Below are 26,870 nucleotides of genomic sequence, written 5' to 3'. Positions count from 1 at the left end.
TCTGAAATTCCATCTGGTGCAGCTCCATGCTGGCCCTGTGTGTGCCGCTACAGTCTCTGCCTTCATCGGTCCTGCTGGGTTTACAATGCCTTGTTTCCTTGCTGTCCTCCATCCTTGGGTTTTACGGTCTTTCTGCCTTTTCTTCCACAGAGTTCCCTGAACTCTGAGGAGGAGAGATTTGATACAGACATCCCATTTAGTACTATAAACTTCTTATATAGCCTGGAAAGACACTATGTGGTTGGACCCTGCTCCTCTCCAACCTGTTTTGTCCGACCAGGATGATATTCTCTTTCTTGGCCCTTCAGCATGCCAGGCACACCAAGCCTCAAGGTCCTTGTTCTGCCTAGAACACACCTCTTTGGGAATGGACACCATCTTTTCCTTGATCCTTTTAGGTTGCTGTTCAAGTGTCATCTTCTTAGAAAACCTCCTGATTCATGAGGGGCGACCCCTCATGCTTTCCTGTTATTTTCTACCTCGTATTTCTTCTTTTTTTTATGTTACAGACGCTTCTTCCTACAATGAATGTACACTCCAGGGACATGAGAGACTTCAGGGAATTTAAATCTATAACTTTAGTGGATAGTTATCAAGTAAAGTCTATTGAATGAATGAATGAGATAAAATGGAAACCAGAGTTATGGATCTGGAGGATATTAAATGATGTTGCAATAGAATTATGTTTACTACTAGAAAGATTGTGTTATTGGGTAAGAGATAGCCCATGTTCAAGTTGCTTTAAAAGGCAGTACTATGCTCGTGGACTGGTCGGAAATAACTTCAAGAGTTATCTGGTGTGGTTTGGGACTTCCCAGCAGCTGGGCTGTCCACCATGTACAGGATGTCTTAAGATAAACTGAGGCCCTTATCCAAGGAAACTTAGGAAAGAAACTAAAAATAACACTTGTAAGGAATGTTATGAGCTTAAACCTCATGCTGGGAGAATTCTGCTTGCTGCCCTCTAGGGGTCCCTGATGGCTACTTGGAGAATCTCTTTTCTTTTCTTTCTTTTTTTTTTTTTTTTAATTTTTTTATTAAAGATTTCTGCCTTCTCCCCGCCACCACCTCCCATTTCCCTCCCCCTCCCCCATCAAGTCCCCCTCCCTCATCATCCCTAAGAGTAATCCAGATTCCCTGCCCTGTGGGAAGTCCAAGGACCACCCACCTCCATCCAGGTCTAGTAAGGTGAGCATCCAAACTGCCTAGGCTCCCACAAAGCCAGTACGTGCAGTAGGATCAAAAACCCATTGCCATTGTTCTTGACTTCTCAGTAGTCCTCATTGTCCGTTATGTTCAGCGAGTCCGGTTTTATCCCATGCTTTTTCAGACCCAGGCCAGCTGGCCTTGGTGAGTTCCTGATAGAACATCCCCCATTGTCTCAGTGTGTGGGTGCACCCCTCGCGGTCCTGAGTTCCTTGCTCGTGCTCTGTCTCCTGCTCTTGATTTGGACCTTGAGATTTCAGTCTGGTGCTCCAATGTGGGTCTTTGTCTCTGTCTCCTTTCATCGCCTAATTGTTTTTCTTTGGGTTCACCTTCTTAATTAGCTTCTCTAGGATCACGCATAATAGGCTCAACGTCCCCTATTCATGGCTAGAAACCAAATATGAGTGAGTACATCCCATGTTCCTCTTTTTGGGTCTGGCTCACCTCACTCAGGATAGTGTTTTCTATTTCCGTCCATTTGCCTGCACAATTCAGGAAGTCATTGTCTTGGGAATGAAGTTGTAGTTGTTGCTTTGCGTGTGTTTTTATTTCCGTGATGTCCTTTGATAGCATGGGTGCCTTCACATTAGCCGTTGAGACAACCAAGCTCCCGGGTGGTGGTGGCATGCACCTTTAATCCCAGGACTTGGGAGGCAGAGGCAGATGTACTTTTGTGAGTTTGAGGCCATCCTGGAATACAGAGTGAGTTCCAGAACAGCCAGAGAAACCCTGTGTCGAGTGTTGGGGGCGGTGGGGGCAGGGGCCAGCAAACATGAAACTTGAGCGCTCTTGCAAGCTCTGTCCCCATATTTGGTCTCATTACGGAGTATATTTAAATCCTGTAGGTTATGTTGGATAAATAAAGATTCAGGGGTTTTCACTAATTCTGCCAGGCTAACTTCAGGTTTCTTTATTAGATCATGCCTTGGTATGTTTGTGTAAACCATTTAGGAAAGAATTTGAGTAGAAATAGTTTATAATCTCTGTGTTAGAATGACCTTTTTTTCTGTTCCAAGCTCCTAGATTTACCCCCTTCCTATTATCACTCCTTAAGCCCCTCACTATATAAAGAATACATGACGCTTGGTGGGTTGTTTCCAAATGCCCAGGAGTACTGACATTGTTTTACTCACAACTTTATAGTAATTTTCCAGTTGTGGAAAAAAAAGTTTATCCCATAATCTTCTTGCCAACTGTGTTTGTCCATGGAATGGTCCGCTCACGCTGAAGAACTGGGAGCTGTAGACTGTTATTTTTAGGACTCTGTATCACTTCACCCTTTTTGCCAGAATGGTTCCTGGCTAACTTTCCCATGAATTTTTAACCTTTTGCTGGGCTTTGCTTATGTAACAGGAAACAGGCTGTCAGGAACAAACAAATACCAGCCTATCAGGCACACACGTAGTAGCAAATGATGTAGTTTGCCCTTCCAGCTCTTAAAGTAGAGGTCTCTGGCATGGTATCTCTACGTTAAGATAACACAGATTTAACTTTGGAAAGGCAAACTCTTCTACAAAGGCCATGATTTGATTCAGGTCACAGGGAAAATGCACTTCATATAAAGTGAACTTTTTGTTGCTGTCATGTCCTGGGACTGTGGATTTAAGTATATCTTCGCTTTTTCTCCAACTCTAAAGGCTGGAGTGATGTGCAAGCTTCAAGAGAGAGATGATATCGGGCGTATTGAGCTGGTCCAGAGGCTGGCAAGAGAAAACTGCCAGTTTCTACAGACAGACAAAAAAGAGCCGGAGAAGTCTGAGCAGGTAAGCCCCTTTCCTCTTGGCGATGTGTATTAAAATGGGTGGGGAAATGGTTGTATATATGAAAGCAAAAATCTTGTATTTGGAATTGTTTAGGTTTTTACCTCTGCACACAGCCTTCTCAGTAAAGATGGTAGATGCTCTGAACTCTTCAGCTAGTGATTTTGGAACCGGTTTTATAAGAGAACTCTTCTCAGAAGTAAGCCATAGAGAAATGTAGACAGCCATGAATGCATGTCTGTCATGATTCTGAGTGGATAGCTTCCCAGTCTTACACTGTAAATTTTGTTCCATTAAGTAGTACAGCGAACATAGATTTTTGAAAGACTGTTCCAATGTACTTTTATGTTTACCTTGGTTGTGGATCTCATTTCCAGAGGAATGTATCCTGAGTCACTAGAAACAGATAAGGCCAGAAAAACAGATTCTAGCTGCTAGCACTGAGGGCGGGTCAGATGGAGACTTCCCAGGAGCTTCTCAATGCTGTGTTCCAACAAGAGTGACTTTGTATGGCTACAGTGGAAGCTGGGGGAAAGGACAAATTGCTTGGTCCGCTGAAAGCAGTTATTCAGCTGGAGCCTCAGAGCTGAGAATGCTGCCCTCAGGCCGGGAAGACAATGTAGCCACTTTATTCGCCACATATTGTGATCCACTGATTGTTATTTGTCAGACTTTGCTCTTACTGGCCAGGACTGCTCACAAAGGAAAACAGTTGCCTGTCTTTCTCTGGGTAGTGTTTGCTTCACATTTTATTTTCAAATCCTTCCAGGGGAGATGCTGTTACGTGCTTTTTCAGCCCTAAGTCTGTCCATACAAATGATAGGGTTTTATTGAGCAAGAGATGGGTTAGGACCTTCCGGGCTAGCTGTTTAGCTGACTAACATGGAATATTTTCAACAGTTTGGCTTAGCATTGTGACAGTTGTTGTCTCAAGTGGTGGGAATGATAAGATAATTTCAGAGTCTTGAGATCCAACTGTTGCAGGGCTGGCTGTTGGCTTTATAGTATACTTGGAAGACTCAGACACCTACCCTTTGCTGAGTATTATAGAAGGGTTCAAGGATTTGTTTAAGGTGTTAAAAGGACCCTAAAGTTTGCCTGTGTCACAGCCTAACTCTTACCCCATAATAACCTTGGAATATTTATTTATCTTAATTGTAGCTTCAACTTCTCAAGGTGTGTTCCTTTGGATTCATTTTAATTAGGAGACTCGAAGTTTTCATTTGCTTTTTGATTGTAAAATGCACTGTGAGTCTTAATTACTGATGGTGTGAACACATGCCTTAGTTTAATTAGGGGTGTTCTTTCCTAGTTTTCCTTTAAATGACTGCTGTATCTTATGGGGGATTGCAAGTGAGGTGCATTGAACCAGTGACTGCTTGAGATAGGGTAGAGTTGTTCCAGGTCAAATGGCAGAGTCTTACTCACAGGGACTGAAGGTAGGCTTCAGCATGAAAATCTCGGTGCCAGCCACAAGATACCAGTGTTGCCTTGTTTTGTAACTGTTTTAATCCAGAATATTATAGTTATAGCTAGTGAGATTATAATTCCCTCAAAGTGTAGAACTTTTTGCTGGTGCTAGTCGTTGGTAAGGCTGTTAAAGGAGCCAGAAATTTCAAGTGTGAAGATTTGCAGCTTGGTTTATGATTATTTTCTTTCTTGCCTTTAAAACTTTTAAAGTTTCTAAAATAGAGTTTTCACTGTGATGTTTTTTAGTTCTTGCATGAATGTCGTATGACATTTACATCTCTGAAATGTTTGCTTCTAAGAGTAAAGATGTATAAATAAACATTGGAATTATGGCTTTTTCCAGTAGACGTTTCAATTGAGCTTAAAGTAAGGAAAAGTAACTATCAAGGACTTTCCTGTCTGACTGGCAAATATCTACTCAGCTGCCCTGTGATCTCCATCTGCAGGATGACACCACTTGTCAGTCAGCACCCAGAGTTCAAACTGATGTGCTGTTCTTAAAGGAATGGCTATATATTAGGTGCCTGTATGTTTTCACAATCACTATCGAAGAATCCAAGCCTTCTGACCTTATTTTAACCATCCATATCTTGAGAATCTGTTGTAACAATACCTTTGCTAAGGTCTGTGTTCATGAGCTTCAGTTTCTTTGCAATCTCAGGCCTCTGCTCTTGCTCGTGGAAACTCAGTGGAAGCACACAGCACAGGCGGAGGAAACTGCAACTCGCCCGTGTAAACCCAAGTCCACCGCTTCCTCCTCTCATTTCCACAGTAACAACCCAATCCTGCAATTGGGTACAGATTTCCTTTCTTTCATTATTTTAAAATCCCTTATCTACCTCATCTATCTTTCCTGGCTGAAGCTAAGTAAGAGTGGCAACATTTAAGTTAGAATCCCAACTGCCTGTAGGATTATTCTTTTTATTCAGCCATATTCTCCAGTTGCAGAACACCACATTCTGTTCCTCTCGTGTGTGTGTGTGTGTGTGTGTGTGTGTCCGTCCAAACAGGAGAGTAACTTTGAAGGACAACTACTGGGAGGGCGTGAAGTTAGTAAAGCTACACTTGTGACTCTTACTGCCCTATTACAAATTTAGAGCAGTAGAGCCTTTTGAGTGGGCATTTCTAGTATTTTCTTAAATTGACAAATGCTATGATTATGAATTCATGTAATCATAGAATGTTTTACTATACTTATACCAAGCTGTTTCAGAAGGGAAAATTAGAAATGCAGTTTTCATGTTTCTCAGGGATCACTCAGCGTGACTCTTTCCTGTTAACTAGCTATGGGCAAAACTGAGCCTCATTCATTTATAAGTGTTGATCATTAATATGTGAAGACTTAAACAAGAGGGTAAAAATGAAACTGTCTTCTAAACATTATGATGGGAGAATTAACATTCATTCATTAATTTTTTGAAGAAGTTGACCTCTTCTGTAGGCATAGAATTCGTAATGCTTAATTCTGTGGTTATATCAGTAGAGAAAAGGAGCAACAGGAATTCTGCACATGACCTTGGAGGGTGACCAATGGTCAGAGAAAAGAGCATGGCAGGGGAGAGCGTTTTGGACAAAGGAACCAGCTGTTGTTGATTCATGGGGAACAGGAAGGGGTTGGCAGAAAGGAAGGCTGAAATGCAGCTGTGAAAGACCTAGAAGGCCACCCAAGTGAGTTTAGACTTGTCCTTTTGGCAAGGGAGAGCCATCAAAGAAGACAAGTAACATGGCTCGTTGTGGGTTTTCTCAGGTCTTTCTGGCTTCAGTTCAGAGGAATAATTGGGTGAGGAAGTGGAAAATGTTGGCGAGAATCTTACAAGAGCTGTGGTAGTCGGTCCGATGAGAGGTGATAGGCTGTGGGAACTGAGAAGGCGGTAGCTGTTGAGCTGTGTAGGCATGATATGGCAGAACTCGATGATTGATAATTGGGAATTCATGTCCTATTTCATATGAAAATTTTTGAATCCTGATTTATGTATGTTTCTTGAATTCAGCGTAGAAATATGTATGCTGTGGCTATTTTTGTTGTGTTTTTTGTTTTATCTTTTGAGACAAAAATCTCCCTGTGTAACTTGGGGTGGCTTTGAATTCATTGTCCTCCAGCCTTACTTCTCTGAATGCTGGGATTATAAGTCTGTAACAGCATGCCTGGCCGGGATGCTCTGTTTATCACCAGAATCATTGCCCACTCTGGGACTTTGTCCCAAATCCACAGAAGCTATTGACTTCGCTTTGTTTTGACCATTTGACCGTGCACTGTGCTGAAATTGTTTGGTATCTCAATATACATCTGGTTTATGAGTTGCTAGTTGGGTAACAGTGTGGACAGCACATAAACTTTTTTCCCAAAACAATCCCCTTGAAATATCTTCAAAGAGCATCTCTATTTATCCCTACTCTTTTGGCCAAATTTTTCTGTTAACTGCAGCACTATCTACTTTGTTCAGAAGATGTCTCTATTATTGTCAGGCTTCTTCCTGTAACCTATATGTTCTGAGTTACTCTGACTAATATGTTATTCTAGAATGTCCTCTTCATATCTATTCATTTATTAAACTTTTACTTAGGTTGGTATCACAGAGAATTTAGAATAATTGTGCTGGCTCCTGCTCCTCCAGAAGCTAATCTAGTTGTGAAGGAAAGACATTATGATGCTTGAGCGCTCTGCAGGAAGGATGCATTGAGAGCCCACCCACAAGATAAACATGCGAGGAGGAGATTTCCAGATGGGGATAAAAGATCCTCGCTATCACACAGATAGGATTTGGTATGGTTTTTAAAGTAAGTTTGGGTTGGACTTAATTCTAATTTCAGTCTGGTGGATTGGAAAGCTGACGGGGATGGTGCTTAGGTAGGGCTAGGCTTGGCAGCTCCTCTGTGGTGACTTGGGAGTACATCTTCCCTCAGCACTTGTCACTGGAGTAAGGACACAGAGCTAGGAAGCGCAGGTGACAAGAGTCATGGTATCTCTGAGGAAGAAGAAATGAATGAGACAGGCAGCCCTCCAGGAAGAGGACAGAATGATGGGAAGATACCACAGGGAGTCGAGGAAACGCTGGACTACTTGGTTCTCTGCACATTTTACATCAGTAAAACAGATATACTGAAGTTTCTGCTTAGACGTGGGTGCTATTTTCTGGAATGCAGCTGCAGTGTTAACCACGACACTGAAACTTTTTCTCTTGAAATGCAGCTTGTGTTTTATGTACATGAGCTATACCAGCAGTAGCTCCCAAACAGACTCCCTGGTTCCCACTTGTAGAAATTCTATGGAAGCAGTTGTTCGTCAGACCTTCCTGAGGGACTTCGTCTCCACCCTGCCTCTTTCCACCCAGATTTCTTCAGTTCCTTTGTTAAGTCTGCGGACCCACCCGACTTCCTTCCCTTTCTCTAATTCATCCTGAGATATGGGTGGGAAGGGGACTTGGCGCATTCTGAAACTGAATCTTGGCATGGTCTGCTGCCTACCTCAGGGAAGAAAGCTCCCTATCGCTCCCACTGGACCGGAATTTCCTTTTCTCTGTTTCCTGCAGCCTCATCCTGGAATACAGACGTCAAAGGGGCTCCTTGTTTAAGGCTTGCTGAGAAGTGGTTTAGTGTATTCTGGGTGCTATCATTCCTAGTTTATATATTCAAAGTTAGTTTCTATGACTTTCTTTTAAAATAGGGCTAAATGTAGGGTGACATCTTTTTACTCTCTATAAAATACTAAAAAGGAATTTGTTTTATCATACAGTTTATATTCAAATTTACAACTGTACATATAGGTAAGAATAATTTCAAATACTCTCACCAGTATTTAAAATTTGCGATTAAAATGATTTAACCTAAAAACTTCTTAAAGAGAAATAGAAATTTCTAGTATAATTGTTTATACTGAAAGATAGAATTTAGATGTAACATTAATTCTGAAGATTTTACATTGCCCATCTATAAAAAAGAAATCACCACATTGAAATCATGTTACCTTTCTTGATAACAAGATTCTGATTTTGGAATTTGGTTGGTATTAAAGCTATCTTTTCATAGGAAATGGGCTTCCTTCAGTGACCTATTTTGGTACATTTTTAATCAGTGTCAATCTGGCCTCAGAGTGACATTTGATCTGGCCACAGAGTAAGTAATACAGTAGGTAGGTGATGGTTAATTTTTGTTCTCAAGAAGTTTACAATCTAGAATAGAATAGATTTCTAACATGAAGGACACAAATTCCTTCAAGTGTTTAGTGAAGTCTCAATAATTCCGTTCTTCAGGTGTTGGAATGAGGGTCATAGACCAAGCAGATGCATCTCACAGCAGCAGCCGTGCATGTTCCTATGTAGGAACAGGACTTGGAGTCTGGTTTACTCTGTGTGCTCCTGGAATTCCAGACTTCTGTTTTTCTCACTCCAAATGGCAGCAAGATTATCAGTGTGTCTCGGGACTGCCTAATGCTGTCTGGTGGAGCCATCTGCTCACTGACTGTTGTTTTAGGTTCTCACAAGAAGCCCATTGCAAATTCTGTACCCTTCCACCTTTAAATTAACTTCAGTGTTTTTAAGAAGAAAATTTGTCAATTTTTCATCATGGTATTTTGTGTGTGTGTGTGTGTGAATATGTTCAAGTTTATTTTGAAAGCCCAGATAAGATAGTGGATTCTGGTTTAGTTAGCTTGATTTATCAAACTTCTGTTGTCAAGGGATCTTTTTTTCCATGCTGTACAAGTGTTCTCTAACTTTATTGGGTTCTTATATTGTAAAACTAAAGTGGCCATATCATCTCCACCATAGTTAGGAACTAATTAAAATGATGTGTAGGAAAGCAGATTATTTTTCTTGGCTATGGTCTCCCTTACCTCCCCTTGCATGGTAACTCTTTCTAGAACCTTGGCAATACTATAATACTTTCCTTCTCTACTTCCATGCATATGTGATCTAGACTAATGTAACACTATGTCAGCACTTTATCAGCTGTGGTCTGGGAAAGTAACTCTATAACTCCGTGACAAATTGGTTTTATTTAGGTTTATAGTGGGTACTTGAAGAAAGACTATTATGGAAAAGATGCCCAAGCAGCTGGAGCTTCTCTGAGAACTGTGTACCAGCGAAGAAAGGAAAAGAAGAGCTATGGAAGAGGAGAGAGGTGGATGCACCTCACATGATTTGTCTTGTCTCCAGGGAACTGTCAGACACAATCACCCTTGTAGAGCAGCTCTGCATGGGAATCCAAGGCTCACTTCAGTTACCCATGTGGCAAGTGGGATTGCAGATGTGACTGTAAGTAGTCAGGAGAGATGCACAATCTTCTGCAAGGCAGAACGTAAGAGGGTGTAATAAGAAGAACTAAGCATTTTAGAGAGAGGAAGGACAGGTATGGTAGCCTAAGAGGACATGGCAACTGGGAGAGTGGTCAAGCTGCCACAGCATTGTGTGCTTGGTAGATACAGGGATGGATGGCAAAGGTCTGAGGGTGCAGAACCTGTGAGTTTAGCCTAGTTCTTGTAACAGCACGATACTGAGCTTAGGACCCCACTCTGGGGAAACACTAAAAAGCTGTTGTGAAGAGTTGTGAGTGAGAGCATTGGTTTCAGCATTTGAGATTCCTCTGCTGAAGGACAGGGATGGGTTGAGTGTGAAAAAGGGGGTCACATCCACTCTTATCAAGCTTGCTTTCTGGCTCCTTTCCTGTGGTCTTCACTCTAGTTTTACATGAAAGAATGACCAGCAGGTCTTAGGCGAAAGCTCAGCTCTGGGGACTTCAGTTCCAGAGAAGACAGAATGTCTACTTAGAGCCCACTTTTAATTTGTTATCTTTTCCGTAAAATAAGGCACTGCATTGCATGTATCTCTAGTAGGTTGACTTGCCTTGGATTAGCCTGGGCACTGTGAAATCAAATGTGAGCATACGTGCACCCACAGTGAGGAAGCTCTTGTTGATACGCGTCTGGCACACACGCACTTAAGTTCAGCTTACTCTGTGCTATGCATGCCTCAATGGATTCAGATGAGTTTACACATCTGAAGAGATTCAGATACATGAGCTGAGAAAGAAGAATAAAAGGAAGTTATAAAAGATTTTCATGTAGAATGTGAAAACCCTTTATCCTCCTACAGTGGGAAGTGGGTGAGAAGGAAAAAATCCCATCTGGTATCTAGCAGCCCTGAATGTTGTGTTAAGGTAACAAAAATAGAGGAGTGCTAAAATATCCTAACGGACATGACAGCCTGTGGGCTAGTGTGCAGTACACATTTTTCTAATCAGTCTTGCTAAATATCCTTATTTTTTAAAAACAAGACTATGTTCCTATTTGCCATTACATGAAAAATTTGTCTTTAACTTTTTCTTTTAATTAATTTTATGTATGTCCATGTATGTCTCTCTTAGGGTCCTCTTTGTTGTCTAGGTTCTCTGGGATTGTGAATTGTAAGCTGATTTTTCTTTGTTTTATTTCTTAAGAGCCACTTAAGAGTGAGTACATATGGTATTTGTCTTTCTGGGTCTGGGTTACCTCACTCAGTGTAATGTTTTCTAGATTCACTTATTTGCCCACAAATTTCAAATGTCATTATTTTTTTCTGCTGTGTAGTACTCCATTGTGTAAATGAACCAACCACATTTTTCTTATCTATTCTTCAGTAGAGGGGCATTTAGGTTGTTTCCCGGTTCTGGCTATGACAAACAATGCTGCTATGAACATAGTTGGAGCAGATGGCTTTGAGGTACAATTGAACATCCTTTGGGTATATACCCAAAAGTGGTATTGCTGGGTCTTGAGGTAGGTTGTTTCCTAATTTTCTGAGAAATCACCATACTGATATCCAAAGCGGCTGTACCAGTTTGCACTTGCACCAGCAATGGAGGAGTGTTCTCTTTACCCCACATCCTGTCCAGCATAAGTTGTCATCACTGTTTTTGATCTTGGCTATTCTTACAGGTATAAAATGGAGTCTCAGAGCTGTTTGATTTGTATTTTTCTGATGGCTAAGGATGTTGAGCATTTCCTTGTCTTTCAGCCATTTTAGATTCCTCTGTTGAGAGTTCTCTGTATAGGTCTGTACGTCATTTTTTTTTACTGGATTATGTATTCTTTTAATGACCAATTTCTTCAGTTCTTTCTATATTATGCAGAGATCAGCCCTCTGTCCAATGTAACGTTGAAGATCTTTTCCCATTCGGCAGGCTGCCGTTTTGTCTTGTTGACTGTGTCCTTTTCTTTCTAGAAGCGTTTCAGTTTCAGAAGGTCCTATTTATTAATTGTTTCTCTCAGTGTCTGGCAACTGGAGTTATATTTAGGAAGTAGTCTCCTGTACCAATGCATTCAAGTTTACTTCTTGCTTTCTCTTCTATGAGGCTTTATGTTGAGGTCTTTGATCCATTTGGACTTGAGTTTTGTGCATGGTGATAGATATGGATCTATTTTCATTCTTCTACATGTTGATATCCCATTATGCCAGCACCATTTGTTGAATATGTTTTCTTTTTCCCATTTTATATTTTTTTGCTTCTTTGTCAAAAATCAGGTGTTCATAAGTATCTGGATCTTCAGTTCAGTTCCATTGATCTTCCTGTCTGTTTTTATGCCAATACCAGGCTGTTTTCAGATCTGTAGCTTGCAAGTCAGGTATTTTACATAGTGTTTCTTTTACATATGAGGGTGCCCTTGTATTTGGGACATAGATTACTGAATGTATTGAGATTTCCTCTTGATGGATTTTTCTTGTGAGTCATGTGAAATGTTTTTCTTTGTCTCTTTTAATTGATTTTTCATTTGAAGTCTATTTTGTTAGATATTAGGATAGCTACACGCACTTGTTTCTTGGGTCCCTTTCATTAGAACTTTTTTTTCACAACCCTTTACTCTGAGGCAATGTCTGTCTTTGAGATTGAGGTATGTTTCTTATATGTAGCAGAAGGATGGATTATGTTTTTGTATCTAATCTGTTAACCTGTGTCTTTTTATAGGTGAATTGAGTCCATTTATAATAAGGGATATTAATGACCAGTGATTGCTTGTTCCTTTTATTTTAGTTTTCATTGTTGAGAAAGTTATTGTGTGTGTTTTTCCATTCTTTGGGATTGTCTGTGTTTTTGTGGATATAACTAACTTCCTTAGGTTGGAGTTTTCCTTCTAGTACTTTGTGTACGGCTGGGTTTGTAGGTAGGTATTAGTTAAATCTGGTTCTGTCATAGAATGTCTTGTTTTGTTTGTCTGTGGTGATTGAAAGTTTTGTCGTGTATAGTAGTCTGGGCTGGCATCTGTGATCATCTTAGTGTCTGCATAATGTTAGACCACGATCTTCTGGCTTTTATTGTTCCCATTGAGAAGTCAGGTGTAAGTCTGGTAAGTCTGCCTTTTTATGTTACTTGGACTTTTTCTTTTGTAGCTCTTAATATTCTTTCTTTATTCTGTGTGTTTAGTGTTTTGATTATTATATGGCGAGGGGACTTTTTTATTTTTTATTTATTTTTTTGATCCTGTCTTTTTGGTGTTCTACTCCCTCAGTGGTCGCTCCCTTGTAGCTGCTGCTGTGAAGGTTGCTACCTCTGTCTTCAACTTTTGGGGTTTTGTTTGTTTGTTTTTGTTCTTGTTTCACAGCAGAGTCTCATGTGTACTGGGATGGCCTCGCACTCTCTAGTAGCCCAAGATGACTTTGAACTTCTGATTCTTCTTCCATCAGTAGTGTTCTCAGTGCCAGGGCTTTATGCACACCAGGCAGGTGGTATAGGAGGCCCTTCTGGGATTGTGTTGCTTTTATTGATTAATGAATAAAGAAACTGCTTTGATCCTATAGCAGCGCAGAACAGAGCTAGGTAGGGAAAACTAACCTAAATGCTGGGAGAAAGAAGGAGGAGTCAGGAAGAAGCAATGTAGCCCCACCAGAAACAAACGCAGGACAGAACCTTGCCAGTAAGCCACAGCCACGTGACGATACACAGATTAATAAAAATGGGTTAAATTAAAATATAAGATCTAGACAATAAGAACCTAGAGCTAATAGGCCAAGCAGTGATTTAATTAACACAGTTTCTGTGTGATTATTTCAAGTCTGGCACCCAGGAATGAACAAGCGGGCTCCTACAATGGGCAGGCACGTTACCAGCCAAGCTTCTTCCCTTGGCCATGTCTTTGACTAAAAAAAAGAAGAAAAGAAAAAAAACTGTGTATTCTCTTATTGAAAATGAAAATATTATTACTTAGATCTTTAGAAGTCAATTCTGTGGTACTTGGGTTTAGTTGGAATAGATTGTGGGGTCTCTTTCCTAATGTTTCCTTTCTATATCAGAAGGTGGAAGAATAAGACATTGTATGTGTGTTCATTTACTACACATTTGTACACAGTTAAGTGAACAAAGTCAACAATTTTGACAACCGTGTGTAAATTTCTTCTCAGGGCAACTTCCAGGAATGGCTGGGCCTGGTTCAAGCCCTGTGAGTCATAATAAAGAATTAGGGGCTCGTCAAGATCCAGGAAACAGTTGAAGAGAATAGGGATGGTCACAAGACAGTTACCATAGCAGGAAGTGTCTTCGGGGTGGGGATTTCTTTTTGTTTGTTTGGTTTTTTTTCTTTTTTTGTTTTTTGTTTTTTTGAGACAGGGTTTCTCTGTGGTTTTGGAGCCTGTCCTGGAACTAGCTCTTGTAGACCAGGTTGGTCTCGAACTCACAGAGATCCGCCTGCCTCTGCCTCCCAAGTGCTGGGATTAAAGGTGTGCGCCACCACCGCCCGGCCAGGGCAGGGATTTCTAAGGGGCTCAGGAAAAGCAATTAGTCATAAGAGCGTATATCCTGTGACCCTGAAGGTGGAGCAGGAGTGGAATTTGTCAAGGTAAAATTTTGGCCCTTGTACCACCAGAGAAGAAAGAGAGTGTCGCATGGTATACATGATTCTTTAAACTTGGCGTGAGTTTGCCTGGGTCAGAATTTGCTATGCTGCTTACTCCTATGAAGAGAGTACTAATGATCCTCTAATGGTTCAATGCGTTATTAAACCCCAACTGGATTTATGGTTGCTGAATGCTTCATGTTTCTGTTCGGTGAACTCACTCTCACTGTGGGTACAAGTCCTGACATTGTAAGAGTAGTGGGGTTTTTCTCTGAGAATTCTGTGCTTTGGAAGAAACTTTAGATGCCATGTATTTTGTGTTTGTAAGAAGTCGTTTATTCCCTTTGTAAACTGGCACCTGCTAAGTGGGATTTATAAGCAGTCACCTTAAAATGAGTAATAAATTAAATATGATTGATTAGTTATTCAGGCGGCTCATTAATCACGAGAAAATGTTTAAATATTTCCGTTGATATTATTTCAATAGTAAAACAGATATCTTTATCCTTCATAAATGGAAGCAAAAAATCACTAGTAAAAGCACAGCAACAGAACTCCTGTAGGCTTGGTATAGAATGTAAGTTTGCCCCTAGGTGTTACTGTATTTGTTTATTGTGGGATCCTGGGTCAAGGCTAGCTGATTGAAATGGCTTTTAGCTCCTATAAACTGCTTCTGTAAAGCAAATTCCCCTTCTCTATTAGCAGTTACCCCATCAGAAAATTAGCATCTCATGAAAGCAGAAACCAGTAATTTTGTCAGCAAAATATAAATGAGATCATTCAGTACTTCTCATTAAACACCCATCAGGAAGCACATATCCAAAAATTATCTTAGTATTAAAATAACACTGAGATATATCCGTAAAAACAGGGCGAGAAACAGGGTAATTGAAGCTATGAAGATTATTCTGTCCCCTCTAATAATAGGTGTGGATGGAATTTTAAAAGATTCAATTGAGTAAAAAGGCAGAGACAGACGCACATGTGGCCAAGCTAGCAACAGTAATTCCTCCTGCAGGTTAAGACCCTGGACGTGGGGAAGGAAAATTTTGAGCCTAAGTGAGGCAGAATTTAAAACACTTAAACAAAACAAAGAAGATAACTTGGGATTGCAGTGTAACTCGGTGGAAGAGAGCTTGTCTAGCATGCGCGCGCGCAAATGATATCTTGATTTGCATTTAAAGAATGTACTTGAGTGCCAGGTGCTTGTGCACAGAAATCTTTGATGACTCCTTGACCTATTAAATGCTATTTTCCTTGTAACTTGGCAAGTACATCTGACCTTTATTTTAAAGTAGATCCCATTCTGTCCGAGTCACTAATAATGTTTCCTGGCCATCAATGTAACTCATAATCTTGGCATAATAAGAAAGTTTGCCCAGACCTGAGAAAACTCACCACACCCTGGAGCGATCTTTCTTCCTGGAGATCAGCATAGCTCTAAGTACATCCACCATTCACAGCTGCTGTGCTGTGCCCCATCCCCGGTCATTTTGCCATTCTTGTGTCTTAACTCTGATTTACACCTTACATTCTACACATGGCTGGTTTGGGATCTCCGTGAAGAAATGCAGTGAAGGAGTGTCTGGTTAATCCAGAACTAAGCTTTGAGATTGCTTCTGTGGCAAGGAAAGAGATATCTTTCTTTCTTTTTTTTTTTTAAATTTATTTATTTATTATGTATACAACATTCCTTCCATGTTTGCTTACATGCCAGAAGAGGGCACCAGATCTCACTATAGATGGCTGTGAGCCACCATGTGGTTGCTGGGAATTGAGCTCAGGACCTCTGGAAGAGCAGTCAGTGCTCTTAACCCCTGAGCCATCTCTCCAGCCCGGAAAGAGATATCTTGATAGAAGGAGCCATTATGGGCTTAGGGAGAAACCTGGTGTTAGAGAAACTCTCAGGAATCCACAGGATGACCCCCGCTAAGATTCCTAGCAATAATGGAGAGGGTGCCTGAAAGCGCCATTTCCTGTCATCAGACCCTAATTGTCATCACAGAACCTTCATCCAGTAACTGATGGACGCAGAGATGGGGACATGCAGCCAGAGCACTGGGCTGAACTCCTGGAGTTCAGTTAAAGAGAGGGAGGAGAGATCATGTGAACAAGGGGTATCAAAGAGCATTGTGGGAAAAACCTCAGACAGCTGACCTGAGCTAGTGGGAGCTCACAGACTATGGACTGACAGCTGGGGAACCTGAATGGAACCAAACTAGGCCCTCTGAATGTGGGTGACATTTATGTGGCTTGATCTTTGCAGGGGAGGGGGCTGTCAGTGGCACCAGGAACTATCCCAGGTTCATAAACTGATGTTTTCAGAGACCATACCCTATGGTGGGATACCTTGCTCAGCCTTGATACGGGGGTGGGGGGTGGGGGCTTGGTCCTGTCTCATGTTGGTATCCCAGACCTTGTTGACTCCTGAAGTAAGGCCTTACCTTTTCTGAGGAGTGGATGGGGGTGAGAAGGGGAGATGGAGGGGAACAGGAAAAAGGGAAGGAGGGGGAACTGAAGTTAGTATGTAAAATGAAAACTAAATTTCTCTAATAAAAAAGTGGTTAGAAAAAGATTGCCTCTGTACAGAACAGAGCAAGCAGAAATAACGCCTCTTCATTCTGAGTGCACAATGACAAGCTGGATGTCTCAGCCTGTGACCCTGGGAAGGCACAAAGGGTTGGGGATGTACACACTTCTGCTTTGATGACCTGAAGTATTCCTCAACTGACTGAAGTGGACCGCAGGCCCTGGGGATTATGAGCTTTGGCTATTGAGCTGTCTTCAGTCAGGGCCCTCCATGTGGCGATCAGTTAGCTACCTACCACACATAGAGTTCACATTGTTGAAGCCCTAGATACTTACTAATGTTGATTTAACCTTCTTTCTTCTCTCATAGAGGGGAGTTTTTAGAGACCTGGTGATATTGGCTTATTATTATCTCCATTCTTTAATGGAGTGACTGAGAGAGAAACAAACAAGGGGTGATTCCAGAAGGCACCAGCACCTGGTGGGGGAGGGATGAGAAAGCAAAGCAGAGGGAAAAGCTATGTGTGATAAGACATTTGTTTCCAAAACTGGCTTTTCTCACATGCCTAAAGACAATAGCACCATCTCTTTCACTTCCTTGATGTTACGCTATTTGGATACTAATCATAAATGACAAAGATTTCCAGTCAAATGGCTAAAGGAGGTTACATGTTGTTGCTACTTTATCACCATTCCTGACTCCCCAGTTTTCTAACTATAGAAATACCCTTTCGTGCATCTTAATACAGACCTGGACTTTGATTCCTCAGTGCCTCAGTCTGTCCTGAGAACAGATCCCCCAGAGAAGATGTACAAATGTTTCATGGTTCAGAATCAGGTATTGGCCAACATGTCAGACTTAGGCACATTTCTTATGTCAGTCATGAGCCGAGCCTTTAATGGCTAAGCCATCTCTCTAGTCATTAAGGCGCATTTCGTAATAGTTGAAAGTAATTGAAAAAGTAGTGTATGAATTTTGTAGGGAATTTAGAAATGATAGACAAATACAACAAAGTAAGGGGAAGTCAGGGAAAACTAACCACTGCCCCTCACTTCCTTGCTGCCTCCAATATGTGCATCGGGAGATTTCCTCAAGATACCACAACACTCTGAACTACCTTTCCAATCGGGGTAAATATATTTTCCAATTACAGAACTGTATTGCCCAGTTCTACTAAAGTCTCTACCTATATTGTAAACGGGATTTTCCTAGCACAGTTACTACTTACAGGCACAAACTGTGTTAATCCCCTTTTTTCGTGTTTTGGTCTAGCTACTTCCTATTAAAGCTTGTACTAATTTTTCCTCAGTCAGCAGTACATAGAAGCACTTGCTTTAGTGTGCCTGCCCTCTGGCCTTCATCTTCTCTGAGGGGTCTAGAAAAGTTGAATACTGGTAATTTATATTAATCTATTTCTTTGTCTTCTTAACCAATCCATTTGCCTCCTTGGCCTATTATCTATTCATTGACTTGAATAAATTTTTCATACATAAAGGCTACAAAATGTTGTATTGGTTACATTTAGTTTCCGAGCATGAGACTCTTAATCTCAAGGTCATGGGTTCATGCCCCACATTGGTCGCCAATTGTAGTGATGAGGCGAGCAGACCTGCTTTTCATTCTGCCCAGCTCCCAGTTAGCTTAGCCCCAGAAATAATAACACAGAAACTGTAATCATTTAAACACTGCCTGGCCCGTTATATCTAGCCTCTTCTTGGCTAACTCTCACATCTTGTTTTAACCCACATCTAATAATCTGTGTATCACCACGGGGTCATGACTTACCAGGAAGATTCTATCCCACATCCGTCTCGGGCTGGAGCTTCATGGCTTCGCCCCAACTCTGCTTTCTTTCTCCCACAATTCTGTTCTGTCTTCCCTGCCTACCTATGTTCTGACCTATCAGACCAAGCAGCTTTCTTTATTAATTAACCAATGAAAGCAACAGATAGATAGAAGACCTTCCTACATCAATTTAGTTATTTCTTTGTGAGTAGAAACTATTTCTCCTACTCATCTTCATTTTAAAATTTGCCTTTAAGATCAGAAAGCACTCCTTTTCAAAGGCTCCTTTGCAAATGGTCTTTAACATCTCTCTGATTTATTTTTGTGATGTCAGATTTCTTCATTACCTATCACATGTATAAGTTTATTTCAGTTAATTTATCTTTAGTATGAAAACATTTTTTTTATTTTTTTTATTTTTTTTATTAATTAATTTATTTAATTATTAAAGATTTCTGCCTCTTCCCCGCCACCACCTCCCATTCCCTCCCCCTCCCCCAATCAAGTCTTCCTTCCTCCTCAGCCCAAAGAGCAAGCAGGTTTCTCTGCCCTGTGGGAGGTCCAAGGACCACCCACCTCCATCCAGGTCTATTAAGGTGAGCATCCAAACTACCTGGGCTCCCACAAAGCCATTACGTGCAATAGGATCAAGAACCCATTGCCATTGTTCTTCAGTTCTCAGTAGTCCTCATTGTTCATTATGTTCAGCGAGACCGGTTTTGTCCCATGCTTTTTCAGTCCCCGGCCAGCTGGCCTTGGTGAGTTCCCGATAGAACATCCCCATTGCCTCAGTGTGTGGGTGCACCCCTCGCAGTCCTGAGTTCCTTGCTCGTGCTCACTCTCCTTCTGCTCCTCCTTTGGATCGTGAGACTTCAGTTTATTAATTTAGAGAAATTGAAATTCTGCTAACCAATCTTCCAAGTTAAATATTTTAACTATACATTGGATGATCTATTTCCTTTGTAAGCCTTCTTTCCCTGTGCATTAAATTAAGATTTGGAGACCTATGATTTCTCTCAACTTCCCACACATGCACATACGAATTCAATGGCATCCATACTTTGGAGTGTTGAGTTATTTGGGGGAGGATGTTGTCATTGAATAATGGCTATCAATTGATTGCTCAGGAAGGTTCTGGTAGCTTTTTCTCCTACTCTAATTGAATATGCCTCTCAATGCCAAGAATCATTTTGTTCTTTTTATGTTTTAAAAATAGCTAGAGCTTTTAAAAATTTCTTGTCAAATGCTGTTGCTATGAGATGATGACTCATCTGGCCTAACCAGCTAGAATTTGTCTGCCTTATCAGGTTATTAAAGCCACATTTTAAGTCAAGTTGTTAAATATTTGGAATTGTTTTTCTGAGTTCAGAATGTTCTGAAGAAGATGGTGAACTAGAATTCCCAAATTATGACAAATAGTAGATCTTAACTGAACTTTTGTAAATACCAAGCATGTCATCTGATTTTTGCTGTCAGCCCAGTTCCTTTACTAACACTCGACAGCACCATCCCAAACTACTGTTTTTCTAAAGCACAAACCCGTATATATTCCCAACATGCCAGACTCTCCTATGAAAAGGTTCCTCTGCGAGTATGGCCCTCTGTCTTATTTGAACTTCAATTCCCAATGTTGAGCACTAGACTTTGTGTGTGTGGAACTGGATCTGGTAGAGAAGGCAACTAGAGGTGATATGAAATGTTTCCCAGGTTTAAACATTAAATCAGATCTGTGAAAATTCAAAACTGTATCACTGCTAGGATTCCAGTTGATTAAAGATTTCACATTTTAAATAAAAATTTGCTGTCTTCTGCTGGTGAGAAAGACACTTGCGGGCCAAGCCTGGATGTTGGTTACTTTTCTGGTTCTGTGACAGAATACTCTGAGTAAAAGCACTTTTTATGAAGAAAGGGTTTATTTTGGCTTACAATTCCTGAGGGGATACTGTCCATCCTCAGGGAGAAGGCGCAGCAGCAGCAGCAGTATAAGACCAATCGATCACATATTATAAGCAAGCAAGAGGCAGCAAGTGAACAGGAAGTGGAACCAAGATGGATTAAACCTTAAAACCTAACCCCAATCAGACCCCACCTCCTGAATTTTCTGTAACCTTTGCACGCAGCGCCACCAATTGGGGACGAAGTGTTTACTCAACACACGTGTCTAAGGAAGACATTTTTCATTCAGGCCACAACTGGTGATCTGAGTTCAATCCCAGAATCCACATAAGGACTGAAAGAGAGAACTAATTCTACAGATAGTCCTCATATATGTATGATGGCATGTGTGCCCACACGCATACAACATACCTGGAAACATGTACACTTACATATTTTTAGTTATGATTTCTTGTCTTAAGAATCAGCCTGGATGCAGTAAGCAGAAAGTCTGGACCCCCACCACTTACAATCTGCAGTTATGGGTAAGACTTTGCAAGAATTGGTTGTCAGCAAAGAGTAGACACAGCACTAATGGGTTACTTTTGGTTTGTATTCAAGTACTTTAACCTTCGACACCTGGTGCATATTAACATTCAGGAAAAGAGCCTTTTCATCTGCATTATCATTAAATCCCAGTCCACCTTTTTTTTCTCCATCTCTATCTCAAGCTTAGAGAAAGGTCAGAGAGCTATTTCCCCTGTGTCCAAACGTGTCTATGTTTTGTTTAGCATTTTGGTTTGCTTGCTTCCCAGCGTATTCCACCTATACATCATTGCCTTTATAATTCTCGTCGTCAGCTTTGTATAGCTGCCCAGTGTACACAGAGTGGCAAAGTGTTTTCCTTAGTTTTCACCCAGTCTTGTGTCTAACTGTGAAGTGCAGTTTCTGAGATGGTTACTACACAGACTAAAAGCAAGCGTCTAAAAACACCCAGGACTGTACAAAATATGAAAAAAAGCTTTAGTGTTTACTTAAGATGTCTCCTATTGCTTCACACCCATTCCTTGTGCTCTAGCAGTTGCTATGGTAACTAGGAATTTTTCATTTCATAACTTGCATAAATACTCAGGCTGCCCTTTCATTGCAGCTTTGCCCTCTCTAAAACTAACATGCATTTCTCTTTAACACACACAAAAACACACGTGAACACATGCTTGCCCAAACATGGCGAACACGGTGTACACACACACACACACACACACACACACACACACAAGCTTTGATGAGTAGTAGAGTTCCTGGCCCTGTCAGCTCTCCAGTTTCAACCTGCTTTACCATTTCTTTTCTTCTATAAGTTTGGAGAACACTTCTGTTTGGTTTGACCAGATTTTTCAAATAATTTAAGTTTATGAATTATACCTTCACTCAATCAGAAGACTTTATCAAGGGCTTCTGGGGCTCAAGCTCTCTATAGAAGTAATGTGAATGGAACAGCCAAAGCCATTGGGAGCAGTGAGGGCTGACCATTTAATACTGCTTTGGAAATTTATACCATCATCTTGTTATTCAGATTTCACAGGCTGCTGAGAATCCTTCCACACCTGAAGTAACAATCATATCTGCAACTAGATTTTAGTGTAGTTCCCCCCACCCCCGCTTGTTTTGGGGATGCTAGTGAGGTGTCTGTATTGACATTTTCCTCAGAAACTCATTCAGCTCCCAGCCCATACTAACTCCAGATAATGTCTCTGTGAGATGATCAGTACTGAAAACAGCCCTTATTTCTGCCACTCTTTATATATATCCTTACAGAATTAATATATAATTATATATATATAATTCATTTCTAACCAAGATATTTTTAAGAAGGCAAATTATGAAAAAGTCTGATATCTGGTTTCTAGGGTGGTTTGTAGATGGAGCAGCAGGCCACTTCCCACCACTCAGGAGGGCTCCTGGCCACCGGCTAGCTTTACCCAAAATAATTACACGGAAACTATATTCTTTTAAACACTACTTGGCCCATTAGCTCTATCCTCTTACTGGCTAACTCTCACATCTTGATTAACCCATTTCTGTTAATGAGTGTAGCACAACGAGGTGGTGGCTTACCAGAAAGGATCTTAACCTGCGTCCATCTTGGAGAGGAGAGCTATAGCATCTGCCTCATTTCCATTCTTCCCAGCATTCTGTTCTGCCTACTCCACCTATCTAAATCCTGCCCTATCAAAAAGCCAAGGCAGTTTCTTTATTAACCAATGAAAGTAACAAATAAACAGATGACCCTCCTCCATCAGAGGTTTTACAAAAGGAACAAATTAAATGTCACAAAAAAAAACTTTTCGCTTTTAAGAACTCCCAAGTAACACTCCCCACCACCATCTCATGTGTGTGTGTGTGTGTGTGTGTGTACAGTGCCTTCACTTGGCCTTTGACAAGACCTTTGAAGGGATGTATGCCAAGATGCTGATGAGCCCAGGTCCTCTGTACACAGGCAAAAGGTGGCTCTGAGAGCCATGATGACTCTGGTGATGACAGATGACTTCAGGCCTGTCCGCTGCTGCTTGGCTCTCTGCTCCCCAGACAGATCACACTGACACTTAATTTCACTGTTCCCTTGCAGACTGATGGCCCGCCCCTCTCCCCATCTAAGATGCAGGGCATTAACAAACTTGCCCATCCCCCTTTTGTTAGAGTTGGTGTCTAGAAATGAGCGCCTTTTAGCAGTTAAGGGACAGTGATTGCCAGAGAGAAACACTATGACCTGCAGCAGGGGTCACAGGTCATCACCCACAGTCCTTCTCTAGCAGAGGGTGCTGGGCCTCCTTTTTTCCTAGCTTAGGAAGCTATGGAATTAACTCCTGGGATGTCACAATGTCTGTCAGTGGCTCATAGCCTACCAAAGGGAGCTGCTCCCGCTACTTCAGGGTGGCGTTATTGGTTGTGTCTCCTTAAATTGCTGTGGTATTTACATATTCATATAATGGATGAAATTATAGCAAGACCCAGAAAGGCACCAGTACTTCCCAGCTAACACATAAATCTTAATGTACTGGAATGACATTTTGTTCCTGTATAGTTTATGGCTTTTTTTCTGTTTGAATGGTTTTTTGTTTTTTGTTTTTTTTCTTTTCTTTTGGTGGAGGCTTTTGCTGTTTCCAACACTTAGCTTAGAATTTTACATAGTAGTATACCATTCAATGCAAGGAAACTAATACCCAAAGAGATTGAACAATTTAAGCAAAACCCAGCCCTCTAGTAGTGGTAAATCTAGAATTGGAACCAAGAGATACCCATGTTTACTTTGATAAAGTTAATTGATATAATTTGATTCAGGCCATAACTTCTTTGAAGAAATGGCATCTAACTTTTATGTGATTAATAATTGATTATAACCCATGAAATAAGGAGAGATAGCACATACTTCTGGCATGAGTTTAGTGAGAACGGCTATGGTAAGGAGTATGGATTGATAAATACCTTTCTTGCATACATTACCGTTCTTAGTGCCTTGAAATCCATAGAAGGGGGTCCTGTCCTTGTATTTCACGTGATACCTTGGAGTTCAGGAAGTACGTTTTTCTGCAGCGGCATCACGTTCTAGTCCTTGTCAGGACTTGGTTCTATATTAGGATGCTCCCTATAAAGCCCTATCCCCTCAGTCCCGTTGACCATTTGTCTGCACCCATGTGCCTGCCTTTTCTCTGAGGACCTCTCCTAGTAACAAGTGGCTCAAAGCACCCAAAAGTCAGACTCTGACTTGGTTTCTGCCTTGTAAAACTATGCCTGTGACTTGGACTCTCATTGGGTCCAACTAGGCAGCCGTGGTTCCTAAACACGGGTGGCTAAGACCTTGACTTTCTGTTCTGTTGGCTTCTAACTGGGCTCTCTCTTACTCCCTTCTCTACTGTTGTCCTTCTGGGGCTATCCCTCTGTTCTGTCTGTGGCCTTGACTGGCCCTCCATCCTTCCTCTACTCCTCAAAACTCTACTCTGGCTGGTGGTATGACACAAAACACTAAACACACTAAGTCACTGCTCCACGCAACTGATGACTGCATGGCACTGGCTCCACTATTGCTCCTCTCTCTTCTGCCGCCCATCCTGATTCCCAATTCTGGCCATCGACCAAGAACTCCTATACTGGGACAAGAGGGCCTGCTGGGAAGTACTTAACAACATTTAAGCTTCTAGGATAAAAACAGAAAACAGTAACACCTGTGTGATTGAGTAACTTCTCAAGTATCACATAGGAGTGGGGTGTGAAGAAAGCTGTAGGCGCTGAGTGCAGTAATTAATTTCGGTATGAGACAAGAATTAAGACAAGCATGTAGGATTGGAAACACTAGCATACCTACTCCAAAGCTTTTAGATCTTCTGGTTGTTCTCTTGACAGCAGGAAGTGGACAGTGTGACCCTTATGGCATACTCTGCACTGATAAATGGACAGTATCTCTGGAGACTGTGAGCTGTGGGACACTGCACCTTTGCTGTGTGTGTCCTGCTGCTGGGGACCTGGCCACCTGCATTCTGTTGCTCTGAGTGGGGCCAGGTCAGTGGGAGGTGGAGACAGAGCTCAAAGACTGCAGCTCATTGTAGTCAGCCTCCTTCATGACGGACTCGCTGTCTCTGGCTGTCTCAGGTCTAGTACTCACTCACACAGCTGCTCAGCCCTTTCAGCTATAACAGTGAACTCTTCCTTGTTACCCTGGGTCATCACATCATTTTTCATGGTTTCCTCAAATGCTTCTGTGAACAACACCTTGGTCAAATGCCCTCTGGCCTACTAGCTGTGTTTCCCTTTTCAGCAGTATCCAGAGGATGCATCAACTGTTGTAGCTTATTGACGTATTCTCATGATGAAGACAGTGACCTTCTCCTCTCTCCTGCTCCCATCTAACCTGCCAGCCTAGCAGGCATACAAGCTGCATTCTGCTCCATCATCAAATCCCTACACTTGCTCCAGATTTAGGACTCTTAGACACCTTGTTTTATATTACTACACTTAGAGGTTGCAGATTTACAGCAGGTTCGCGAAGTGAAGGCAGACAGATGGGCATGCCATGAGACCACACCGCAGGTCTCCGAAGGCAGCTGGTCCTGGGCAGGGAGACACGTGGCAGCTGGCAAGAGACAGAGACATGGATAGGCATGCCAAGCAGAGTGAGGTTGGATATTTATCAAGTGGGTTATGGAGGGGGGAGGAAGAAGGGGAGAAGAGCAGAGAGAGAAAGAGAGAGAGGAGGAGAGAGGAGGGGAGGAGAGGAGAGGAGAGGAGAGGAGAGGAGAGGAGAGGAGAGGAGAGGAAGACAAAAGCTACCTCTCTGAGAGGGAGAGGGAAAAGGAAGAGACTCAGGCTACAAGCAGGAAGGAAGATCTGCCAGCCTCAGGGGATTGAGGAGGAAGTGGGCATGGCTTGTCTCTTAAAGGGACAGGACAGATCATTACACTGCTGTCTACCCTGTTATAGTTACTGGTTTTCTGTTTCGTCAAGTTCCATAACACACTTGTGTTTGCTTTCACCCCTATGAAAGTCAGACTTTTATAGGTTCCATAAATTTGAGGATAATGAATACAGAAGCTTGAGTTATTAATTTAATGTGTGTGATATAAAAAGAACTAAGTATTATTTAATTAATTATCCTTCTTCTGCTAGAGCAAACTGTAGAGATGAATTTCTCAGATGAGTGCCTTTGCGTTCCTAGGACTCTTCACAGCTCACCTGACACAAGTCGCACCTGCTTTTCCAGTCCATTCCTTTTCTCCCCCTCCCCCCGTCTCTCTCTCTCTCTCTCTCTCTCTCTCTCTCTCTCTCTCTCTCTCTCTCTCATGCTCTCCATACATTTTTGGGGTGCAGGGATGAACCCAGGGTCTTCTTAGTAAGCAGGATTTCCACCCCTTCACCTTTGTTTTGATGAGTGCTGTCTTTCAGCAATATTTTTGTCTTCATATCCTTTTTAAAAACCTGGTTTCCACTTTGGAAATCAGTGTGGCGGTTTCTCAGGAAATTCGGGATCAACCTACCCCTGGACCCAGCAATACCACTCTTGGGAATATACCCAAGAGATGCCCTATCATACAACAAAAGTATATGCTCAACTATTTTCATAGCAGCATTGTTTGTAATAACCAGAACCTGGAAACAACCGAGATGCCCTTCAATGGAAGAATGGATGAAGAAAGTATGGAATATATACATATTAGAGTACTACTCAGCAGTAAAAATCAATGACTTCTTGAATTTTGCATGCAAATGGACGGAAATAGAAAACACTATCCTGAGTGAGGTAAGCCAGACCCAAAAAGAGGAACATGGGATGTACTCACTCATATTTGGTTTCTAGCCATAAATAAAGGACATTGAGCCTATAATTCGTGATCCTAGAGAAGCTAAATAAGAAGGTGAACCCAAAGAAAAACATATAGATATCCTCCTGGATATT

The 26,870-nt window shown here is 41.6% G+C and overlaps 1 protein-coding gene across 1 annotated transcript in view; it reads left to right on the top strand.

Moving 5' to 3' along the window:
• Positions 1-26,870, top strand: part of Rapgef5 (Rap guanine nucleotide exchange factor 5) — a 229,683-nt gene that overhangs the window by 117,146 nt on the left and 85,667 nt on the right. The window contains exon 9 of the mRNA XM_057782269.1: positions 2,844-2,969. Coding sequence (XP_057638252.1) covers positions 2,844-2,969 — 126 coding nt within the window. The remainder of the gene's footprint in view (positions 1-2,843; positions 2,970-26,870) is intronic.

The sequence above is a fragment of the Chionomys nivalis genome, chromosome 10 (assembly GCF_950005125.1).
Source record: "Chionomys nivalis chromosome 10, mChiNiv1.1, whole genome shotgun sequence".
Classification (NCBI taxonomy): Eukaryota; Metazoa; Chordata; class Mammalia; order Rodentia; family Cricetidae; genus Chionomys; species Chionomys nivalis.
Note: the sequence above shows the minus strand (reverse complement) of the source record. Positions and strands in the feature narration are given on the sequence as shown.